The 21,688-nt window shown below is 46.2% G+C and overlaps 2 protein-coding genes across 3 annotated transcripts in view; one reads left to right on the top strand and one right to left on the bottom strand.

Annotated features, from left to right (window-relative positions):
* LOC137215763 (uncharacterized) overlaps positions 1 to 17,551 on the bottom strand; it is a 28,517-nt gene extending 10,966 nt beyond the window's left edge. Inside the window, exons 1-4 of one of the 2 annotated variants that reach the window (XM_067721412.1) lie at positions 17,433 to 17,551; positions 12,329 to 12,418; positions 11,605 to 11,696; positions 8,976 to 9,259 (exon numbers count right to left, since the gene is read on the bottom strand). In XM_067721412.1, the coding sequence (XP_067577513.1) occupies positions 9,077 to 9,259; positions 11,605 to 11,696; positions 12,329 to 12,398 (345 nt within the window). In that variant the 5' untranslated portion in view covers positions 12,399 to 12,418; positions 17,433 to 17,551 and the 3' untranslated portion in view covers positions 8,976 to 9,076. Of the gene's footprint in view, positions 1 to 8,975; positions 9,260 to 11,604; positions 11,697 to 12,328; positions 12,419 to 17,432 lie in introns of those variants that run through there. The other variant, XM_067721411.1, reaches the window with a different exon arrangement.
* The window catches only part of AURKC (aurora kinase C), a 476,131-nt gene that overhangs the window by 109,366 nt on the left and 345,077 nt on the right, over positions 1 to 21,688 (top strand). The window lies entirely within an intron of this gene.

Below are 21,688 nucleotides of genomic sequence, written 5' to 3'. Positions count from 1 at the left end.
ATTAAATGAACCCTTATCATCCTATTTCTGTCCCTCCCAAGTCATCCTCAACTTGGAACCCAGCACCTCCAGTGGCTCAAGCCAGAATTCATGAAGTCATTCAAGACGCCCCCCACAGGGACTTCCCTGGTGGTCCAGTGGTTAAGCCTCTGTGCTCCCAATGCAGGGGGCATGGATTCAACCCTGCATGCTGCACAGTGTGGCCAAAAGGAAAAAAAAAAGGACGCCCACCACTCCTTGGTCTTCCACATCCAGTCCCTAGCACACCCTTTGGCTCAATCTTATTTATGTATCCTGAAGGCATTCAGAAGCAGCAGTCAGTTACCTTTTTCTGTCAAAGGTCTCATAGCAAATATTTTAGCCTTTCTGAACCAATAAGTCTCTGTCGCAGCTAAAAGACTTTGCATGAAAGCAGCCCAGACGTTAGGTAAGGAATGGGTGTACTTGTGACAACAGCCCTTATTTACACAACAGGCTGTGGGCTGGATGGCCAGAGTCTGCCCACCCTTGACCAAGAGAATTTTCTGTGCCAGCTCCTACAGTAGATAAAGCCAAGCCGCTCCTGGAAAAGGGGCAGTTTGGGCAGAAATGAAAACAGCTATACTTTATTTTTTAAAGATACAGTTTGTGAAAATTTGAATCCCGTGAAGTTGAAAAAGTGTAATATAAAAAATAGCCATAGAGCCTTGATTTATGTTCAAAACCTGAAATAATGATCTTTTTTAAAAAGCTCTCATGAGCTTGTTCTTCTCTCCTACAAATTGGGGATCATATTAGTTCCTATTTCCTAGGACTCTGGTGGAGGGTAAATGAGATCATCTATGTAAAGTGCTCAGCACCATACCTGACAGGTGGAAAGTGCCCAGGAAATGTTAGCATTTAGCCAACATTATCAGCAACCGACTGGTTAATCTGCCCCAGGCAGAGGGGTTGTCCTGCGGGCAGGGCACTGGCCACCCTGAGACTCAAACTGCCCAGAGGACCGTGCATGGAGCCAGGAGTCTCCAAGAGCCATTGATAAGATGCTCTGTCTGGCCGTGCTTCTTCAGTGTCTCACAGCACCAAGCCCACATCCTCACTTTCTGGGGGCAATGGTGTGTAATAATTCTGATAATGTAAGAGATCTAAAGCAGTCCTGAGACAGACCCTTCTGTGCCCATGGAAATGCTCTGTACCTGCAGTGTCCAGTACGGTAGCCTCTGGCCACATCTGGCCACTGACATGTGCCTGGCGGGCCTGAGAAACTGTTTTGAACTTTATGTTTAATTTGTTTACATTGAAATGTCTTTTTGACAGATACAGATTTCTGATAACTTTCGAATCATACCACTGAACTGGGTAAGAAATTAAAGAATTCAAATGGAAAACCTGATGACTTCATAAATTGTTAACACAAGATTAAGATCAACAAGGATTAGTTCCATAGGACTCAGTGAAGGGATGAATATGTTTTTAATTTTTATGGCTTTTTGTCTGAAATATCACTGGCTTCTAATTTTTGTTTTCTAGACATAAGGAAGCATTTCACTTTCAACTAATTATGACAGCAATTTGGTAAATTACACCTTTGTAAGCAGAAACATTTATATTTTCCCTCTACCTGATCCTTCCAGCATTTGGAAACTCTTAGTATTCTTAGTTTTATGACAACATAGTTATTTGCATAAGTTCAATAAGAATCTATTCTCCTTGTAACAGGACATAAATGGAAACACTTGTTTTATTACCATTGCTTTGACTGGCATGTCATATTTAAGAATATGCAGAGAATCAGATATGACTAGACAGCTTTAAAGAACCAAGGTGAACTTTATGGAGCCATAAAGCCCCTTGGAAAAATAACCTGGCACCTTGCTTCAGAGTTCCCAGCAACACTACCAGGTAAATAAGGAAGGATACCTCCTAGTAGGTGGAGGAATCTCAAGACACGTTGGAGTCCTTGAGAAGAGAGGAAACCATCCAAATCTGTAGATACTGCAGGTGGAATATGACTGGTCTATGCAGAGGACTGCTGACCTCAACCTCATCTCACAACGATGCTCAAACACAGGAGAAATTATATTCAGACCAGGACAAAAAGAAGATGGCATCAGAAGTAGACGGCTATCCCAAGATGCCAGACCTGACTCGTATGATTATTTATACTGTTTTTTGATTGTGAGGACTTTTGCATGTGAATGAAATGTTTTGCTATCATTAGCACAATCCTATGCAGAGTTTAAAGATTATTCCAGTCGTTGGGTTTATGGTCAGTTACCCACATCCACTGCATCTACTACTGGGTTATCTTGGTGGATTTCTCCCGTGCAAGACTCTAATTGGATAGCCCTTAAGAAATTTATTCTAGAAGAAAGAAGTTATACTTCTGTTGGGGCCATTATTTATTTTTCTTATTGAACTATAGTTGATATATAATATATTAGTTTTGGATGAATAACATAGTGATTCGATATTTTTATAGATTATTCTCCATTTAAAGTTATTACAAAGTAATGGCTATATTTCCCTGTGCTGTATAATACATCCTTGTTGCTTATTTATTTTATACATAGTAATTTGTATCTCTTAACCCCCTACTCTTATCTTGCCCCTCCTCCCCTCCCCAGTGGTAAACACTAGTTTATTTTCTACATCTGTGAGTCTGTTCCTGTTTTGTTATGTTCATTTGTTTGTTTTATTGTTTAGGTGCCACATATAAGTAATAGTATGGAGTATTTGTCTTTCTCTGTCTGACTTATTTCACTAAGGCTAATATCTTCCAGGTCTATCCACGTTGTTGCAAATGGCAGAATTTCATTCTTTTTTATGACTGAGTAGTATTCCATTTTGTGTGTGTGTGTGTGTGTGTGTGTGTGTGTGTGTGTATATATGTGTGTGTGTGTGTGTGTGTGTGTGTGAGATGTTATATGTGTATAACATCTTTATCCATTCATGTGGGGTTGGACACTTAGGTCACTTCCATATCTTGGCAATTGTAAATAATGCTGCAATGAACACTGGGGTACATGTATCTTTTCAAGTTAGTGTTTTCTTTTTTTTAATATATATATGTGTGTATATATATATATATACCCATGAGTGGGATTGCAGGATCATATGGTAGCTCTATTTTCAGTTTTTTAAGGAACTTCCATACTGTTTTCCACAGTGGCTGCACCAATTTACATTCTGACTAAGAGCACAGGAGGGTTCCCTTTTCTCCACACTTATTATTATTTATAATAATAAACATTTATTATTTATAGAGTTTTTGATGATGGTCATTCTGACCGGTATGAGGTGATACTTCATTGTAGTTTTGATTTACATTTCTCTAATAATTAGCGATACTGAGCATCTTTCCGTGTGCCTGTTGGCCATCCGTATGTCTTCTTTGGGGAAATCTCTATTTAGGTCTTTTGCCCTTTTTTTGATTGGGTTGTTTGTTTGTTTTTGACATTGAGTTGTATGAGCTCTTTGTATATTTTAGAAATTAAGTCCTTGTCCATCACATCATTCGCAAATATTTTCTCCCATTCAGTAGGTTGTGTCCTTATTTTGTTGATGGTTTCCTTTGCTGTGCGAAAGCTTTTAAGTTTAATATGGTCCCATTTGTTTATTTTTGCTTTTATTTCTTCTGCTTTGGGAGACTGATCCAAAAAAAAAAATTGCTCTGATTTATGTCAAAGAGTGTTCTGCCTTGTCCTCTTTCAGAAGTTTATGGTTTTGGGTCTTACACTTGGGTCCTTAATCCATTTTGAGTTTATTTTTGTATATGGTGTGGGAAAATGTTCTAATTTTACTCTTTCATATGTAGTGTGTAAATTTCCCACCACCACTTATTGAAGAGACTTTCTGTTCCCCATTGCATATTCTTGCCCTTTTATGGTCATAGATTAATTGACCATATGTGTGCGGGTTTATTTGTGGGTTCTTTATTCTGTTCCATTGATCTATGTGTATGTTTTTGTGCCAGTATTATGCTGTTTTGATTACTGTAGCTTTGTAGTATAGTCCAATGTCAGTGAGCATTATTACTCCAGCTCTATTCTTTTCCCTTAAGATTGCTTTGGCAATTAAGATCTTTTGTGGTTCCATATGAATTTTAGTATTTCTTTTAGTTCTGTGAAAAAACGTCCTTGGTATTTTGATAGGGATTGCATTAAATCTCTAGTTTGCTTTGTTTAGTATGGACATTTAACAATAATAATACTTCCAATGATGAACATGGGGTACCTTTCCATTTCTTTTTATCATCTTCAATTCCTTTATCGATGTTTTATAGTTTTCAGAGTATAGGTTTTTAAGTTCCTTGGTTAACTTTATTCCAAGGTATTCTACTCTTTTTAATGCCATTTTAAACAGGATTACTTTCTTGTTTCTCTTTGTGATAGTTCATTACTATTGTATAAAAATCAACAGATTTTTGTATATTAATCTTGTAAGCTTCAACTTCACTGAATTCATTTATTAGTTCTAATAGCTTTTTTAATTTATTTTTTATTGAAGTATAGTTGATTAACAATGTTAATTTTTGCTGTACATATTGAATATAGTTCCCTGTGCTATAGAGTAGGACCTTGTTGTAATTCTAATAGCTTTGGTGGAGACTTTAGTGTTTTCTGTATATAGTATCACATCATCTGCAAATGGTGACAGCTTTACTTCTTCCCTTCTAATTTGGATGCCTTTTATTTCCTTCTCTTGTTTGACTGCTGTGGTTAGGACTTCCAATACTATGTAAAATAGCAGTGGTGAGGGTGGGCATCCTTGTCTTCTTCCTGATTATACAGGAAATGCTTTCAGCTTTTACCATCTGGTACGATGTTCCCTGTGGGTTTGTCATAAATGTCCTTTTTTCAGTTGAGGTATGTTCCCTCTATACCCACTTTCATCAGAGTTTTCATCATGAACGGAGGTTGAACTTTGCCAAATGCTTTTTTGGTGTCTGTTAGATGATCATGTGACTTTTAGACTTCCTTTTGTTAATGTGGTGTATCACAATGATTGATTTGCAGATAGTGAACTATGCTTGAATCCCTGGAATAAAACCCACTTGATCCTGGTGTATGATACTTTTTATATATTATCATATTCAATTTGCTAATATTTTGTTGAGGATTTTTACACCTTTATTCATTGGTCTGTAATTTTCTTTTTTGTACTGTCTTTGCTTTATTTGGGCCACTACTCATATTACAAGATGGGACCCCCTCACTTAGCCAATCAAACTACTTGCTCTGACCATAGCCATAAAAATGAATCATATTTCATACAGATGGCCAACAGGCACATGAAAAGATGCTAAACATCGCTAATTAGTAAAGAAATGCAAATAAAAACTACAATAAGGTACCACCTCTCACTGGTCAGAATAACCATCATTAAAAAGTCTACAAATAACAAATGCTGGAGAGGGTGTGGAGAAAAGGGAACCCTCCTACACTGTTGATGGGAATGTAAATTGGTGCAGCCACTATACAGAACAGTACGGAGGTTCCTCAAAAAACTAAAAATAGAGTTGCCATATGATCCTGCAATCCCACTCCTGGGCATATAGCTGGACAAAACTATAATTCAAAAAGATACATGCACCCCAATGTTCATAGCAGCACTATTCACAATAGCCAAGACATGGAAACAATCTAAATGTCCATCGACAGATGAGTGGATAAAGAAGATGTGGTACTTATATGCAATGGAATACTACTCAGCCATGAAAACGAATGAAATAATGCCATTTGCAGCAACATGGATGGACCTAGAGATTATCAAAGTAAGTGAAGTAAGCCAGAAAGAGAAAGACAAATACCATATGATATCACTTATATGTGGAGTCTAAAATATGACACAAATGAACTTATCTATGAAACAGACTCACAGACATAGAGAACAGACTTGTGGTTGCCAAAGGTAGGGGGTTGGGGGAGGGATGGATTGGGAGTTTTGGATTAGCAGATGCAAGTTATATATAGGATGAATAAACAACAAGGTCCTACTGTATAGCACAGGGAACTATATTCAATATCCTCTGATAGGGCTTCCCTGGTGGTGCAGTGGTTAAGAATCCGCCTGCCAGTGCAGGGGACATGGGTTCGAGCCCTGGTCGGGGAAGATCCCACATGCCATGGAGCAACTAAGCCCACATGCCTCAACTACTGAAGCCTGCACGCCTAGAGCCCGTGCTCCACAACAAGAGAAGTCACTGCAATGAGAAGGTCGCACACCGCAGTGAAGAGTAGCCCCCTCTCGCCACAAGTAAAGAAAGCCCACGTGCAGCAACGAGGACCCAACACAGCAATAAATAAATAAATAAATACATCCTCTGATAAATCATAATGGAAAAGAATATGAAAAAGTATGTATATATACGTGTAACTGAATCACTTTGCTGTACAGCAGAAATTAACACAACATTGTAAATCAGCTATACTTTAATAAAATAAATTTTTTAAATGAATCATCTTTAAAAGTTACTCAAGCTCAATCAGAGCAATGAGGAAAATTTCAGTCAAAGAATATAACTTTCTGTTTTTTAGGAGCGACTGTCCCTCAGTTACAGGATGAATTTGTATTGCAAATATCAGGGTATGGTCATTGAAATTTAAGGGTTTCCCTTATGTGGAGGAAAATTAAATCATACTAAGGATAATCAGCTTAATGACTACAGGGAATTGGGCTGGGTGCTTTATGAACGATGCTAATATATCATTTCTCTTAAAGTTAGTGATTGGTATGTAACAGACAGGGACAAACGACCTGGGATATACTGGGCTGCACCTACTGGAATTTCTTGTCTTAAACATTTACTTATGACGCTACTAGCTATATTGCTTGTATTCTGCCTATTTACAATATTGTTATTTCTTGCATTAAGAATTGTGTGACTGGGACTTCCCTGGTGGTCCAGTGGGTAAGACTCCATGTTCCCAATGCAGGGGGCCCGGGTTTGATCCCTCGTCGGGGAACTAGATCCCGCATGCGTGCCGCAACTAAGAAGCCTGCATGCTGCAACAAAGATCCCATGTGCCACAGCTAAGACCTGATGCAGCCAAAATAAATAAATAAATATTAAAAAAAATAAAATAGAATTGTGTGACTGAGCCTCCAATAAATATAATGATGCCTAGGCACCTTGAAGCAACTGATCAAATATATAGTTCCACGTGAGATCAGTGATCGTAATAGTGTAATGCTAGATATGGGAAGAAGCAACAAGAGGGAACCATCTCCTGGACCATAAGGGACTAGTAAGATAGGTGGTCCAGAGACATGTATGGCTACCATTAACAGGGCATAGTCCAGCAATAACACATTGAATAGGCTAGCGGTTAAATACGCGCCTGAGCTAGCAACAAACCTTACTAGCGCTGAGGGAGAACTTGGCTATAAAATGCCTCCCAAACCTTGGTTGAATTTATGACCAAGAGGAAGGCACTGCCAACAAAAGAAGGTTCCCCACCACCCACTTCTACAAAAATGAAGTCATTAACTGCTTCAGTTGATACCAACAATACATCTGGAAAGTAATTAAGAGTGAAGATCAGGCTGAGGTACTCTATGCTCTGGGAAAACCGGCAGAAAGGCTTTCAGAGAGTTAGATATTTTCAGGAGGAAATTTTAAAAACCACTATTCTTGTATCTTCTCATACTTAGAAAAGGGCTAAAATCATAAGTGACATATGTGTTCCTTGTGACTAACAGTACCCTTCTACCAAGCGGTGTGCGTCATTGCACATACACGTTCTCCAAAATCACACAGAACCTGACCTCCTACCTACCTTGTGGAGCAGAGCGGCTGTCTCCTGGGCTATGGTCCTCAGTAAACCCCACACAAAATGGAAACTCACAGCTCTCACATTGTACATTTTCACTTCAGTCGACCATTTCTGTGGATTTTGTTGTTGTTGCAGTTAAGTGGCATTACTGTGTCTAAACATAAGTGCTACATGCATATTCCTAGTATTTATGCAATATCTGAAGAGGTAAGTGAATGGACGCTATGAATCTTGGAAGGTATGAATGTTGGAAGATGCTCTTCCGCTCACAGTTGTGTGACCATCTGGGAAGTCCCAGTGTCCACATGTGTGAGGTTATTACCATGATGGTTAAGGGCAGAGACTCTGGAGCCAGCCTGCCTGGGTGTGAATCTCGGCTTGGCTACTTGTGATCTGTGTGACCTGAAGCAAGTGACATGAGCTCTCTGTGCCTCTGTTCTCTTGTCTTGGAAAGAGAGATAACAGAACCTGTCACGTGGTTGTGAGGATTAAGGGAATCAAAAAGTGTAAAGACATTAGCTCAGGGCTTACCACTTACACGGTCAGTGCTCAAGAAACATTCCTTTTTTTTTTTGGCCAAGCCATGCCGCATAGGGGATCCTAGTTCCCTGACCAGGGATCAAACCCGTTGCACCTATATTGGGAGTTTGGAGTCTTAATCAGGGAAGTCCCGAAATATTCCTTATTCTAAATATTTGTGTAAAAATGGAGGAGATCCTAGTCAAGGGGAGAGAGATACAGAACTGAAGAATACACTTACTCACTCGTGTATTCATTACAGTCTGGTGCTGAGGATAAATTAACTTAACAGACCCAATCAGTAGGGACACAATAGCCATTTTCCTTTGCTATAATAATAGAAGCAATTAGGTGAGCACAGGATTGCCCAGCTAAGGACTGCACTTCCCAGCATCTCTTGCAGCTAGATGTGGTCATGTGCTGACTATGCTCTGGCCAATGAGGTTTGAGGAAAAGTGATCCGGCATCTTGTAGGAGTTGCCCTTTGAAGGACTAAAGTGTGTCTTCCCCTTCCCTCATCCTTCTCCCCTTCCCCTGAGCCAGAATGTGGATGGGACGTGGGGGTGAGCCCTCTCCAGACATGTGGCACAGAGCACCAAGGTCAAAGGACCCTGGCTGCCCAACTCCAAAGAGTGTCTACACCTTCGCCCCGAGAGGTTACACACAGACCACCAACACGGAGGACAAATCAATTTTGGCATATTTAAGCAGCTATATTTTGGAATTTTACATCACAGTAGCCCAGCATGCATGTTTTGGGAGCACGGGGTCTAGAGCGGGAAGCAGAGGGACCTCGGGTATTAGGAAAGGCAGAAGATGCTGAGGCAGCACAGGGGACATTCCCATGCCTGGATCTCCTCGTACTCTGCACCAGGCTTGGAAGGGGAGGTGCAGTTCGAGCCAGGTTTCGAAGGTTCAGGAGGAAACTGGGAATCAGAGTCAGAGTCATCCGTTTCCAAGTAATAGGCGAAGCAAACAGTTGGCTTAAAGGAACGAGAACACAGAAGAAAGAGGAGAACGTTAGTGCCCTGGGTAGCATCCCCTCTCCCAAGTGTGAGGGCTGAGCACGTGCACTCAGCGGCAGCCCACCTGGGGCTGAATTCCAACTTGGCTACAAACAGCTGGGGATCCTGGGCCAAGCGACCTGACCTTCCCCTGCCTCAGTTTACACTTCTGTATAATGAAGTATAAATAAGTGCTTTCTCAAAGGGGAGTCGTGAGGATTGAACAGGATGATCCAAGAAAAGTGTCTTTAACAATGCCTGCTGCTTAGTGAGAGGGGTTTTCTTCTACTCAGTGCCCTCATCTTTGCAAAACAGTTCTTCCCCAAAATGGCCTTAGTGTGGGTTTCTCAACATCCACACCACGGACATTGTGGGGCGGGATCATCCTTTGCAGGGGATGCTGCACGCTGTGCATTGCAGGATGTTGAGAGGCATCCCTGGCCTCTACCCGCTGTACACCAGCGGCATCACCCCTTCAGCTGTGACAGCTACAGATGTTTCCAGACACTGAAGATGTCTGCAGGGGGGCAAACTGCCTCTGGTTGAGAATCACTTCCTCATCCATACTTCTGTTCTCTGAGTTTGGGGAAAGGTAAGGACCTTCTACCCCACACAGTCCCATGGTCATGGGACCCAGGCTGGGGCAATTAGGGTCCTGCATCCCCTCAGCTGATGGTTGGTTCAGTGGTGGGCAAAGTACCCAAAATGGGCCAAACAGAATGCTGTCCACTTCTAAGATTTTTGCTTCATGAAAAATGTGTCCCAACTGACCTCTTATTAACTAGCTGCAGGGAGAAAACAAAATCAGAAAGTATTCAGTAGAGGAATCGGACAAGTATTTCTTCCGAGTACATCAGCAATGATGGCAGACAGACCTCGTGTGCACCTAGATGTGATGTCTAGAAAAGGACAGGGCATCACGTAGGTGGTATTCCAGAGATCATAGCTACCCTGAATCTCATTCATGGGGAAATGGTTAAAAAATAAATAAACAAACAAATAAATAAATAAAACAATATGGGGTGGGGTGACTCTGGTCTTCAAAGTTGTCATAGGCAAGAAAGGTTGAGGAGATTTTCCAGATTAAAGAGGTCTAAAGATACATTACTAAGCACAATACCTGGACCAGAACGGACCTTGTGCTGTGGGGAAAAGAACCGAAAAGAAAAGGTAGTATGTAGCTAATTCACAAAACAGGAACACGGACATAGATCAGATGAAAGTGTGCATAAGGACAAAAGCCTGAATGTTACAAGAGTCCCACACTTACGTAAGAGTATATTCTATATCTAAGGTGATAGACTGAGGAATGTATATATAAATATATATATTAGAGAGAACATGAAAATACAAAATATTAACAATCGGTGAATTTGGATGATCTCTGTACTGCTTTGCAAAATCTGTGACTCTTACATTCTTTTCTAATAACATTTCTAGAGAGTCCTCCCTGGGACTGCTGCAGGCACTAATAGGAAACGTGTTCTTGCGAGCATCCTCACCCTGTGCCTCCCCTGACCTCTCCCCGTGGCACCCCTGGTTCCCCATCAGGGCCGCTCCAAACTCCGCCCCCACCTGTTAAGGATCCCAGACACAGAGCAGACGCCTCATTGGCAAAGACTGAGTCACCTGCCCAGCCTGGAACCAATCATAGGGAACCTTTGCATTGATGGCTCTGATTGGTCAGGGGCATACCTGGAGCTGGTCTGAGGATGGGATCAGATCCATCCGAAGGGCATGGAGACAGGTGGTCCCCCAAGAAAAATCAAGGGTGTTAGTAGGAGAAGGAGGAATGGTGTCCAGGTGGACAAAGCCACAGCTGCCTACGCAGGAGGGACCCTTACGTAACTCATTCCCTCACTTAATCAGCCCATGTGTATACAGTGCCTAACACTGGCTACATCTGTTCTAGGCAGGGGGATATGCCATTGAACAACAGAGGAGGTTGCTGCTCCCCAAGAACCACTCGAGTAGGGAACACAGATGATGAACACACAGATACAGGTGTGCCCTCAGGTAGCAATAATAACGCTGAAGAAACTGAGCAAAGCAAGGGGTTAGAGAGAAATGAGGCCAAAGTGAGCAAGGGAGGCTTCATGGAGGAGGTGACCTTGGAGCAGAGGCAGGAATTAGGAAAGAAAAGAAGGCAGGAAAGAGGGCAGCATCTCCAAGAAAACCATCCCCCAGAGCTGGGGCTACATCCTCAAGGGTACAAGGGGCACTGAGCCACCCAAGGGTCTCTGCTGGGCAGAGGGGGTGGTAGATGTGCCTTTCCTCTCAGAACCCAGGGGACTCTGGTCAAGCGAGGAAACAAGCAGACTTACCAAGGGACAGATCGGCAGGAGTTTGGCTGACATCGTTCCCTCCGTTTTGGAGGGATTGCTCAGCAGATCATCAGGAACCTCAGAAGGCAGGGCTGAGGGAGGAGGAAAGAGGCATGAGGCCATCTTGCCCTCTGAGGCTTGAGAAACAATAATAATAAAATCTTCATCACGAACCCTTGACAAGAGCTAATATGTGAGGAGTACTTGCGATGTGGCAGGCACGCTTTTAAGCATTTTACAATTATTAGCTTGTCTGGTTGTTCATTATAACTCCCTGAAATAACTACTATTATCATCTCATTTTACAGATGAGGAAACGGAGGCACAGAAAGGTTAGGGACGTTGCACAGCAGTGCCTGCAGACATGCATTAAATTGCATCCTGTAGTCTCACAGGGAACAGACGGGGAATGTCAGTGAGTGAAGGGGCTGGGGTAAGACACCAGGGGTGTCCAGGCCACAAAAAGAAGCTCCAATGCATTCAGCTCCCAGGAGACACTGCTGTAGGCTCTGAACAGGGGAGAGACAGGACGCACTGACATCAGGTGATGTCAGGGATGTTCCATCCTGGGTGCCCCTCAGGGCCCTCCCTTCCCAGCAGGAGCCAGTGGGAGCTACTTGGGGTTGGGATCAGTCTTCAGGGTCAACACTTCCTCATCAGCCGTGCCCTGGAGACCCTCCCCACTGCCACCTGCCCACAGTTTTCCACCCCGTGTGTGTCTCACCTCCTTTCTCCGGTGGCTTGGTCTGCACCGCCTCCGTTTCCTGGCCCTCGATGGTGCTGAGAGGTAGCATCGTGACACCACAGGTGCTCCCTATGGACAGGGGACCAGAGCAGTCAGTGCCTGGGCTGGGCACCCAGATGGCCCGGGTGTGAACCCCAGCACTGCTCTCAGGTGTTGGATGGACTCAGGCAGCTCCATCCCCTCCCCAAGTCTCCAGGTCCCCAACATCCAAGGGGAAGTGTTGGCAATGCCTCCCTCCTAGAGTGGCTTCCAAGGCCCAGTGTGTGATGTGGGGAGAGCGATTGCCATGGTGCCTGGCAAGGGCAAGGGCAGGGATCATGGGTGTGGGGTTTATGCCTCTTTAAGAATAGAAAAATTATGACACAAAGTGCTGGGGCCTGAAGGTGCAGCTCAGTTAACTTTATATCAAAAGGGCCTGTGGTGTCTGACATACAGCAGGCACTCAATAAGCACACTCATGGCCAGCATTCCCAGTGCTGTATTTCAGCTGTGTCCTAAGGCTACACTGCAGCTTGACCAAATGGTTCAGACCAGGACCCCTCTTCCCTGTCCTCGGGGGCCTCTTCTGGTACAGGATGCTCAAGGGATGGCCTCTCAGGACTGCTGTGAAGACGAGGGGGCCGGTCCACAGACCCCTCACCACAGCCCCTGGGGAGCGAGCGGCCAGCACTGCAGCAAGGGTGCCTAGCAGCAGGCTCAGCTGAGGGGTCCTGGGACCCCGCCTCCACCCCAGCTTTACCCTGGGCAGGACTTGGGCCAGTGTGTCTGGAGGGTGCACTGGGGGGTTCCAGCCGTCCAGTCACGAGCGGAGAGACCTCAAGGATCAAGCTCGCCCGATTTAACAACAAGATTACAAGAAACACACAGCAAACTGAGATCTGAATTTCAGATACACAGACCATACTTTAGTATAAGTAGCTCCCAAACACTGCATGGGACGGGTCTCCATAAAAAAATCACCCTTTCTTTATTTTGCCACGTTATGTTTAAGTAGAGGCAAGAAATATCTGGGACGTGGTTACACTGGAAGGTAATTCTTTGTTTGTCTGGAGTTCAAATTGAAGCGCGCATCCTGCATTTTACCTAACAAGCCCCGATGCAGCGGGTGTTTAACCTCTTGTGCTGTCAGGTGTCCCCCCCATAGACATAAGGACAATGAATGATTAAACAGGAGGGTTGGATACGATTACACACATGCCAGGTATTGAGCGCACAGCCTGACACACAGTCAGGCAGTTTATGTGTTGGATCCAACCCTGTTGTTATTGGTGGGGGGGAGGGCGGTTAGGAGGCCTCTTCCTCCACCTCCTCTCCCACCCCCACCTTCCCTGCATCACTGTCCCTGATGCCAGGACCTTCCAACCTGGCCTCTGACCTCTGATCTCCCGCAGCGCCCCTCCCCCACCCATCCAGGCCCTGGTTCTGGGCCAGGTCTTCCAGGGAAGACAGAACCTTATGGAAGAAGATCCCCAGGCCACAGAGCTTCATGCTTCAGAGCAGCTGAGGCACAAGGGCCTGGCTGCCAGTTCAAGTGTGACTGGGGAGTTAGGGCTGGCCCGGCAGGACCATCAGACACACGATGACCCCCCAGGAACTTGGTGATCCCCCATCAGGGACTCACACGCACACTCCAACACCCCATGATGTTCTCTGAAAACCTCTGAGACACCCTTGGAGCCCACAGACCTATTTTTAAAAATTGAGACCCACCAGTAGACTCACACACACACACACACACGCTTGGGACACACACAACGGCAGATGCACAACCTGAAAATACAAGTCACCCTCTCCAACACAATTCCCCTCTGGCTGACACCAAGGGCCAATCCCCAGTCTCACCCATGGCCCAACCCCCAGAGGCTGCCCCCCCCCAAGATGGGCGCCCCTGGCATGCTCCCAGCCCTAACCCGCAGCGAAGCAAGTGCACGCGCAGAATCACTGCCCTTTGCCAAATGTCCTTCTCTTAAGTAAATCTCCATAAGCTTCCTCAGGCGCCCCCCCAAAGCCTGCAGGAGGGGCTCCACGTCCCCCGAATGGCCCTCTGGTTATTCTTTTTTTTTTTTTTTTTTTGGTGGTACGCAGGCCTCTCACTGTTGTGGCCTCTCCCGCTGCGGATCACGGGTTCCTGTCGCGCAGGCTCAGCGGCCATGACTCACGGGTCCAGCCGCTCCGTGGCATGTGGAATCCTCCCGGACCAGGGCACGAACCCGCGTCCCCTGCATCGGCAGGTGGACTCTCAACCACTGAGCCACCAGGGAAGCCCTGGTTATTCTTTTAGGCCAATTCCGTACCTGGCCCCCTGATCCCGAAAAGACCTCTCCCGAAGTATCCCCTCCCCCCATACCCCGGCCTCCTCCATCCAAGTACAGAGTCCCCCATCTGCCCGTCCTACCCCCTAAAACCTCAGGACCAGGACCCGGGCTCCTCCTCCACCTGTCCTGGACGGAGTCCCCACCACCCCTACTACTGACACCCCAGCCTCCTCTGTCCCCTCCACTCTTCCCTCCTCCCAGTGGCCAGAGGAATCCTGACCTGGAGTCGCCCCGTGGCTCACAAGGATCTGAGCATCCCGACCGCCCTCAGGGGAGACGCGGGTTCCTCAAGGGGCCCCACCGCGGGCACCATCGGGTCTCAGGGGCTCCTAGGCAGCAGCTCCTGCGCCCCATTGCCGCGAACGCAACCGCACATCCCCGAGGAGACTCTGCAGCGCGACCCCGCGCTGCCCTGGCCCCAAACTGTCCCCGCCCTGATGACAGGGCCCCTTCAGAGCTGTGGCCTCGGGACTGACCTCCCGACCTAGGTTCTGCCTGGGCCGCTGGGCAGGAGCGGGCGGGCTTGCTCAGGGCTAGTCCTCGGCACCTGAGCAGCGCTGGCTCCAGAGATGCCCAAGGAGGTGGTGGACAAACTTGGGTGAATGAATGGGAATGAGTTGCTCAGTGATACGCACAAACCCCCAACCCCCGCCCCCAAGCACAAGTCAGGTGGTTAAAACAGTCTCTGACACCAGCACAGGCGTCAGAGTGTTGGCTACAATTGTATTTTTAGGGGGGAGGGTCGGGGGCCTCTTCCTCCACGAAGGCCCCCAGCCTGCCAGCATCACTAACCTTGTTACTGAGGGGTTCCTACTGGGCCTCAGAATCCGTCTGCTCCCCCAGCGCTCCTCCCCCACTGCCCAGGCCAGGCCTTCCTAGGAAAGGCACAGAGGCTCATGCATCAGAGGCACTGGGGCCTGGGGACCCCTTGGGGGTGGCTGGGGGACAGGGTGGGTCCTGCAGGACCATCAGGCGCACAATGACTCCCTCCCACGAGGTGGCCTCCTGCCCAGGACTCACACTCCTACTCACAGTGGGATACTTTGAGAAACTCAGAGACACCCCTTCGGCCTCGGTGTTCTACTTGTACAAATTAAGACCCACTTGTAGACCCTCAAATACACACAAATGGGCAGTAACACAACCTGAGGTTCAGTAACACTCAGGCACGTGCACACACACACACACACACACAAATGTGCATATACACACAGCTTCAAATACTGGGCACACCAGGCACACACACACGCAGGACACACACGTCTGCACACTTAAAGCTCAAAGGGCACCCTATGGGATACTCAGACCTCCTCTGCCTGACACTCCAGAGTCCACCCTCAGTCTCACCTGGGGACCCAACCCCCCAGTAGCCTCTCACCTCAGATGCCCCCTGTCACTCTGCTTTGGATGCCCCCCAGCTCCTACTCACAATGGCTCACATTAAACCTCAGAATCACTCCTTCAGCCTTGTAGGCTTGAAAAAATTGAGAGCTCCTAGCAGATCAGACAGACAAATATGCAGAAATCCATCCACAGAAATACAGGCATGCAGACACACAGACACAGACACACACACACCTGGAAAATCGGAGTCACCCCCTCAGCCTTGCAAGCCTTTTAAAAACAATAAAACCCACTTGCTCCCCACTTACAAATGTGCAGATTCAGATTCACACAACTTCAAACCACAGGTAACCCACGCAGACACACCCACACAGACATACACACACACACAGCTTCCAGATAAACACGCTGGACACTGGGGCATAAAGACACAAACACACCTGCAGCCACATCTCAAAACTCAAAATCACCCTCCAGACACACGATTCCCTCTGGCTGACACCCAGGACAGACCCAGGTCCCGTTGCCCAGAAGCTGCCTCCTTTCACATGTGCGGACCATTCATGCTCCCAGCCCCCCTGACAGCCGGACACTTATGTGCATAACCACTGTTGGCTCAAAAGCCGTTTTCCAAAAGCCCTTCTCATTCCCAAAACTTCATATGCGTCCTCCGAGAACCCTCTTTCCGCAGCTCCAACGCCCCCTAAACTGCTTCAGGTATTCCCTCCAAATCATTCAACCATGCCCCCAGCCGGCCAAGTTCGTAAGTGGCTCCCTTAACTCCCAACTGACCCCTCCAGGGTCCTGGAGGCCCCTTAATAACCGTCTGCCACCGCCATCAGATTAGCATGCCCCTCACATAGTGAAGACATGAGCTCCCCAAATTCAGACACACAATCAGACTCTGCTGCAGTCACACACCCACACAGAGACACACACACCTAAGTACCCATTGACTCCACCTGTCAGACAAAAATGCACACCCTTGGGCACAACTCCGCAGAGTCAGACGCAGACTCACACAGACGCCTCCCAAAGTCAGAATTCGTGCTGTGTGGAATCCCATTAAAATCTCCCGCCCTGGGACGGACAGACAAGGCCACACACTCCCCGGACCCCCGCAGAGCCACACCCCCCACCTTGACATCGTCACCTGCTGGCAAGCCAGTCACTCACACCCACGCCCAGACCCTTCACCCTCAGAGACACAACAGGTCAGGAAGGGGTGGCCGAGGACCCGCCCGCTGTCACCCCCATTAGCGCGCAGCCGAGCCATCCCCGCTTCCTCCACTGGCCGATACAGAGCCCTCCCCCCAACACACACACACACACACACGCACACACACACACACACACACACACACACACACACACACACTGTTCCTCTCCCAACCCACCTCCCATCCTCCCTGCCGAAAACTCACCGCTCGTCCTACTGTCTACCTTCCCTCCGAGCCGAATGCGGGTGGGCGGAATTCAAACCTGGACCAAAGCGCTCCGAGAGCCGCCCACCGAACTACCTGTCCCAGAAGGCACCGCGCCTCGCCGCGCTAGTCGCTCCGTGTCTGCTAAGGAGCTCGAGCCCGGGTGGAGCTCAAGGACCTCTGGGAAATGTAGTCCCGAGACCGAAGGGGGCGGTCGAGGGACGCCAGAGTGGCGGAGGTGGGAGCAAGAAGTGGCACGCCTCACTCCTTTCACCCCAGCCCTGGGTTCCTGCAGATGGAGGGAGCATGGGGGAGAGGGGGCCTTCACGCTCTGCACCTCATCCCCTTACCAGGAGGCAAAGTATTAAATAGCATAGAGGTCCCTAGAGACCCTGCCTCAAAACTTCCAGCACCCCTCGGCAGCCTTGTGCAGCCAAGAGCTACGTGCATCCAATGAAAAGCAAAAAACAAAAAAAAACTGCGTTCAACAAGATCACGTTTATGCTCATTTTATATGAGTAATTTAAAAAATAGATTTAAAATAGCACTTTTAAAATAGATTGCCGTTTCTGATGGAGAAATTTGAACACGGGGTATTTGGAGATATTAAGAAATTATTTTAAGTGTAATAGTGGTATTGGGACTAGTATTTTAATATTTATTTATTTATTTATTTATTTATTTATTTATTTATTTATTTATTTATTTATTTATTTTTGTGGTACGCGGGCCTCTCACTGTTGTGGCCTCTCGTTGCGGAGCACAGGCTCCAGATGCGCAGGCTCAGTAGTTGTGGCTCACGGGCCTAGTTGCTCCGCGGCATGTGGGCTCTTCCCAGACCAGGGCTCGAAAGAGTGTTCTTCTTATGTTTTCTTCTAGGAGTTTTATGGTTTCCAGTTTTACATTTAGGTCTTTAATCCACTTTGAGTTGATTTTTGTATATTGTGTTAGAGAATGCTCTAATTTCATTCTTTTACATGTAGCTGTCCCGTTTTCCCAGCAGCATTTATTGATGCTCCATTTTATATTCTTGCCTCGTTTGTCATGGTTTAATTGACCATAGTGTGTGGGTTTATTTCTGGATTCTCTGTTCTGTTCCATTGATCTCTGTGTTTGTTTCTGTGCCAGTACTATGCTGTTTTGATTACTGTAGCTTTGTTTACTGAAAATTTTGAATCACTTGCCCCTAAGTATGCTAATTCTTTCTTCTCCTTGATTAATTCTGCTTCTGAACCCCACTAATTAATTTTTCAGTTCAGTTATTGTATTCTCTAGCTCCAGTGTTTCTACTTGGTTCTTTTGCTTGTTTGTTTCTCTTTGTTGATATTCTAATTTTGTTCATGTATAATTTCCCTGGTCTCATTTGGTTGTCTACCCACGTTCTCTGGTAACTCACTGAGCTTTTTAAAGATGATTATTTTTAATTCTTTGTAAGACAGTTCACAGATTTCCATTTCTACCATGTTGGTTACTGGAGATTTGTTTTCTTACTTTGATTGTGCTGTGTTTTCCTGATTATTCATGTTCCTTGTAGGTTTGCTTTGTTCTGTACATTTGAACAAGTAGCTACCTCTTCCAGTCTTTATGGGCTGGATTTGACTTAGAGAGATCTTCACCAGCCAGCAATTCTCAACTTGAGGCAAGAGAGAAGCCAACCCTTCAGGGAGCCCTAGTTGAGTCTCCAGATATATGACTATAACACATGAGTGACTGTAGACAAGACAGCAGAAGATCCTAGCTGGGTCCAACCCAGTCTGCAGAACTGTGAGCAAATGTATGATTGTTGGTTGTTATTTTAAGTCACTAAGTTTTGGAATTGTTACATGACAAGAGATAATCAAAATAAGCAGTGACCGACCATATTTCTACTTGTTAATTAGGGCCAACCTCAGTTATCATCATAATCTTCTTTTTGCCTATTTGTCTAGTGGTCAGAGAGGGAACCCCAGAAGGCTAGGGGACAGTCTAGCTCCAGTTATATGGAACTATTGTGTCTCCAGCTGTAAAAGTTCCCTTGGATAGTAAGAGTTCTAAATCAACAGGCTCCCTGAAACAAGAATTTGGAGATTGGGTAATGAGATGCAATGGAAGGAAGTACACCTCTGTTTTCAATTCTTTGTTCCTGGACTTTTGTCTTCCAACTACAGACAGTAGGTTTGGGGCATATGTCACATTTGGCAAGACAGCTTTCCAAAGTCAGATGGTGGCTTCTCTCATCGAAGACCATGGCTTAGTTTTCCTTAGGATATACCTAGGATGTTTTTTAGGGATTATACAGGTGTGTGGGATATAAATCATGGGAAGAGAATTCCTTGGTTAACAGCAAGGTATTGAGGTTCCATTAATGTCTCTGATTCTTCACTCCTGTCATGTGGCTTTAACTCCTTTCCTAAAGGTGGAGTATATTCCCCACCCCAAGGGACTTGCTTTGGCCAACAGAATGAGATGAAAGTGACAGTATACTCGTTCCAAGTCTAGGCTTCAAGAGGCCTTGGGTATTTTCACTTGTTCTCTTGCATTTTGCCGCCACCATAAGGAGGTGGTCCACTAGTCTCAGGAGGACGGGAGTTGTTTGTGTCTCCCAGCCCCAGCTATTGCTAGCCGACGTCAGCTGACAGCCAGCCAATCCCCAGGCACATGAACAAGCCCAGCCAAGGTAAGCAGAGCCCTCTCACTGATCTGATCCTCGATGTGCGAGAAATAAACATTTATTGGGTGTCATCGAGGTTTTGTGGATGCTTGTCATGAGCATCATTCTGATGGATGACTGCTACATATGGTGCCTAAGTGCTGTATGAAACACACAGGAAGCCCACAGATGTTGAGAAGAGGCTGGTGGGGAGGGAAAGGAACATCTAAATCCAGAACACATCACTGTTCCATTGAGGATAAACATTGCCCTCTCTGTGATGAAAGGGGCTTGGTGTGATCAACCTACCCCCAGATGTCTGGCTGTTTGGAGGGTGGACATAGTACCAGTCCTGGCTTCATCCTCACTCATGCCTTCCCAGGGGAGGAATGAGTTAAACCAAGTGAAGAATTAGGAAGGTACAACTAGGAGATGTAGAGCCCAGTTCTCGGGAGCTGGCTTGCCTGCAGACAGCACATTACATCTTAATTGCTGTTCACCTTGCAATGCTCCCAACCCCAAGGATGAGTGTTTGTTTAGATGCAACATCCACTGGTCCTTGGAAGGTTTGTTTATCAACAAATGGATTATCTCCATAAGGCACCGGTGTTATGTTTAACAGAGTCCTTCCTCAAGGGCCCCTGGACTCTAGTGACATTGTCTACAAACAGACGCAAGGACGTTGTGACTCCAGTATGGTGGCCCTAGTCAGCCTCTTTGGACCTAGACTTTGGCTTATTTTGTTATATAAATCCTTTGTGGGGGCATCACATCCATGAATCTGTGTCGGGACTCCCAGCCCCCCCAGGATCCGATTACACCAGCCATGCTTCCTCTGAGAAGCGGCCCCCTTTTCAATACTCAGTTTCTTCCCATTGCCAAGAACATCAGAGAGCATTTCAACGGCTGCCCCTCCCACGGGCAGCCCCCACGAGTTCCTCTGTGTGGGATGGAAGTGGTGAATGCGGAGTGTTTTCAAGGGTTTGGAGCTTCAGGGTGGTCTCAGTGTTTCCGAGTCTCCTAGACCCACCATTCTGATTGCCAGGATCGTGTTTCCCTAGGGCTGCCCAAGCTTTTCACATTGGGAATAGGGCAAGGCTATGGGTTTAACTGACCAAAGTCAGAGCCCTGCAGGTTAAAGGTAGAAACCCACCTGTAACTCTGATCTCGACACTCTTCATAGTCTTTTTTTTAAATTGGAGTAAAATTGCTTTACAGTATTGTTAGTTTCTGCTGTAGAACAAAGTGAATCAGCTATATGCATACATATATCCCCTCTGTCTTGAGCCTCCCACCCCCACCCCCACCCCCAATCCCACCTCTCTAGGTCACCACAGAGCACGGAGCTGAGCTCCCTGACGACATCCTTCATAGTCTTTGGATTTGTTTGTGACAGCTGCTATCAAGCCCTTCACCCCAGGAAGCAGGTGACTCCAGATGACCGACCATGGGCAGTACTTAAATATTTTAAGGCCACATGCCTTGGTCTTTGAGTTTCCCATTCCAAGGCCCAATACTGAATGTTTCCAAGTATCCCAATTTCCCTCAGGGTTTATTATCTCCAACCCATTTCTGCATCCATTTCTGTATCAGTTAGGACTCTTTGGGGTTATAAATAACTATCTAT

Source organism: Pseudorca crassidens, chromosome 20, assembly GCF_039906515.1.
Source record: "Pseudorca crassidens isolate mPseCra1 chromosome 20, mPseCra1.hap1, whole genome shotgun sequence".
NCBI classification, from domain to species: domain Eukaryota; kingdom Metazoa; phylum Chordata; class Mammalia; order Artiodactyla; family Delphinidae; genus Pseudorca; species Pseudorca crassidens.
Note: the sequence above shows the minus strand (reverse complement) of the source record. Positions and strands in the feature narration are given on the sequence as shown.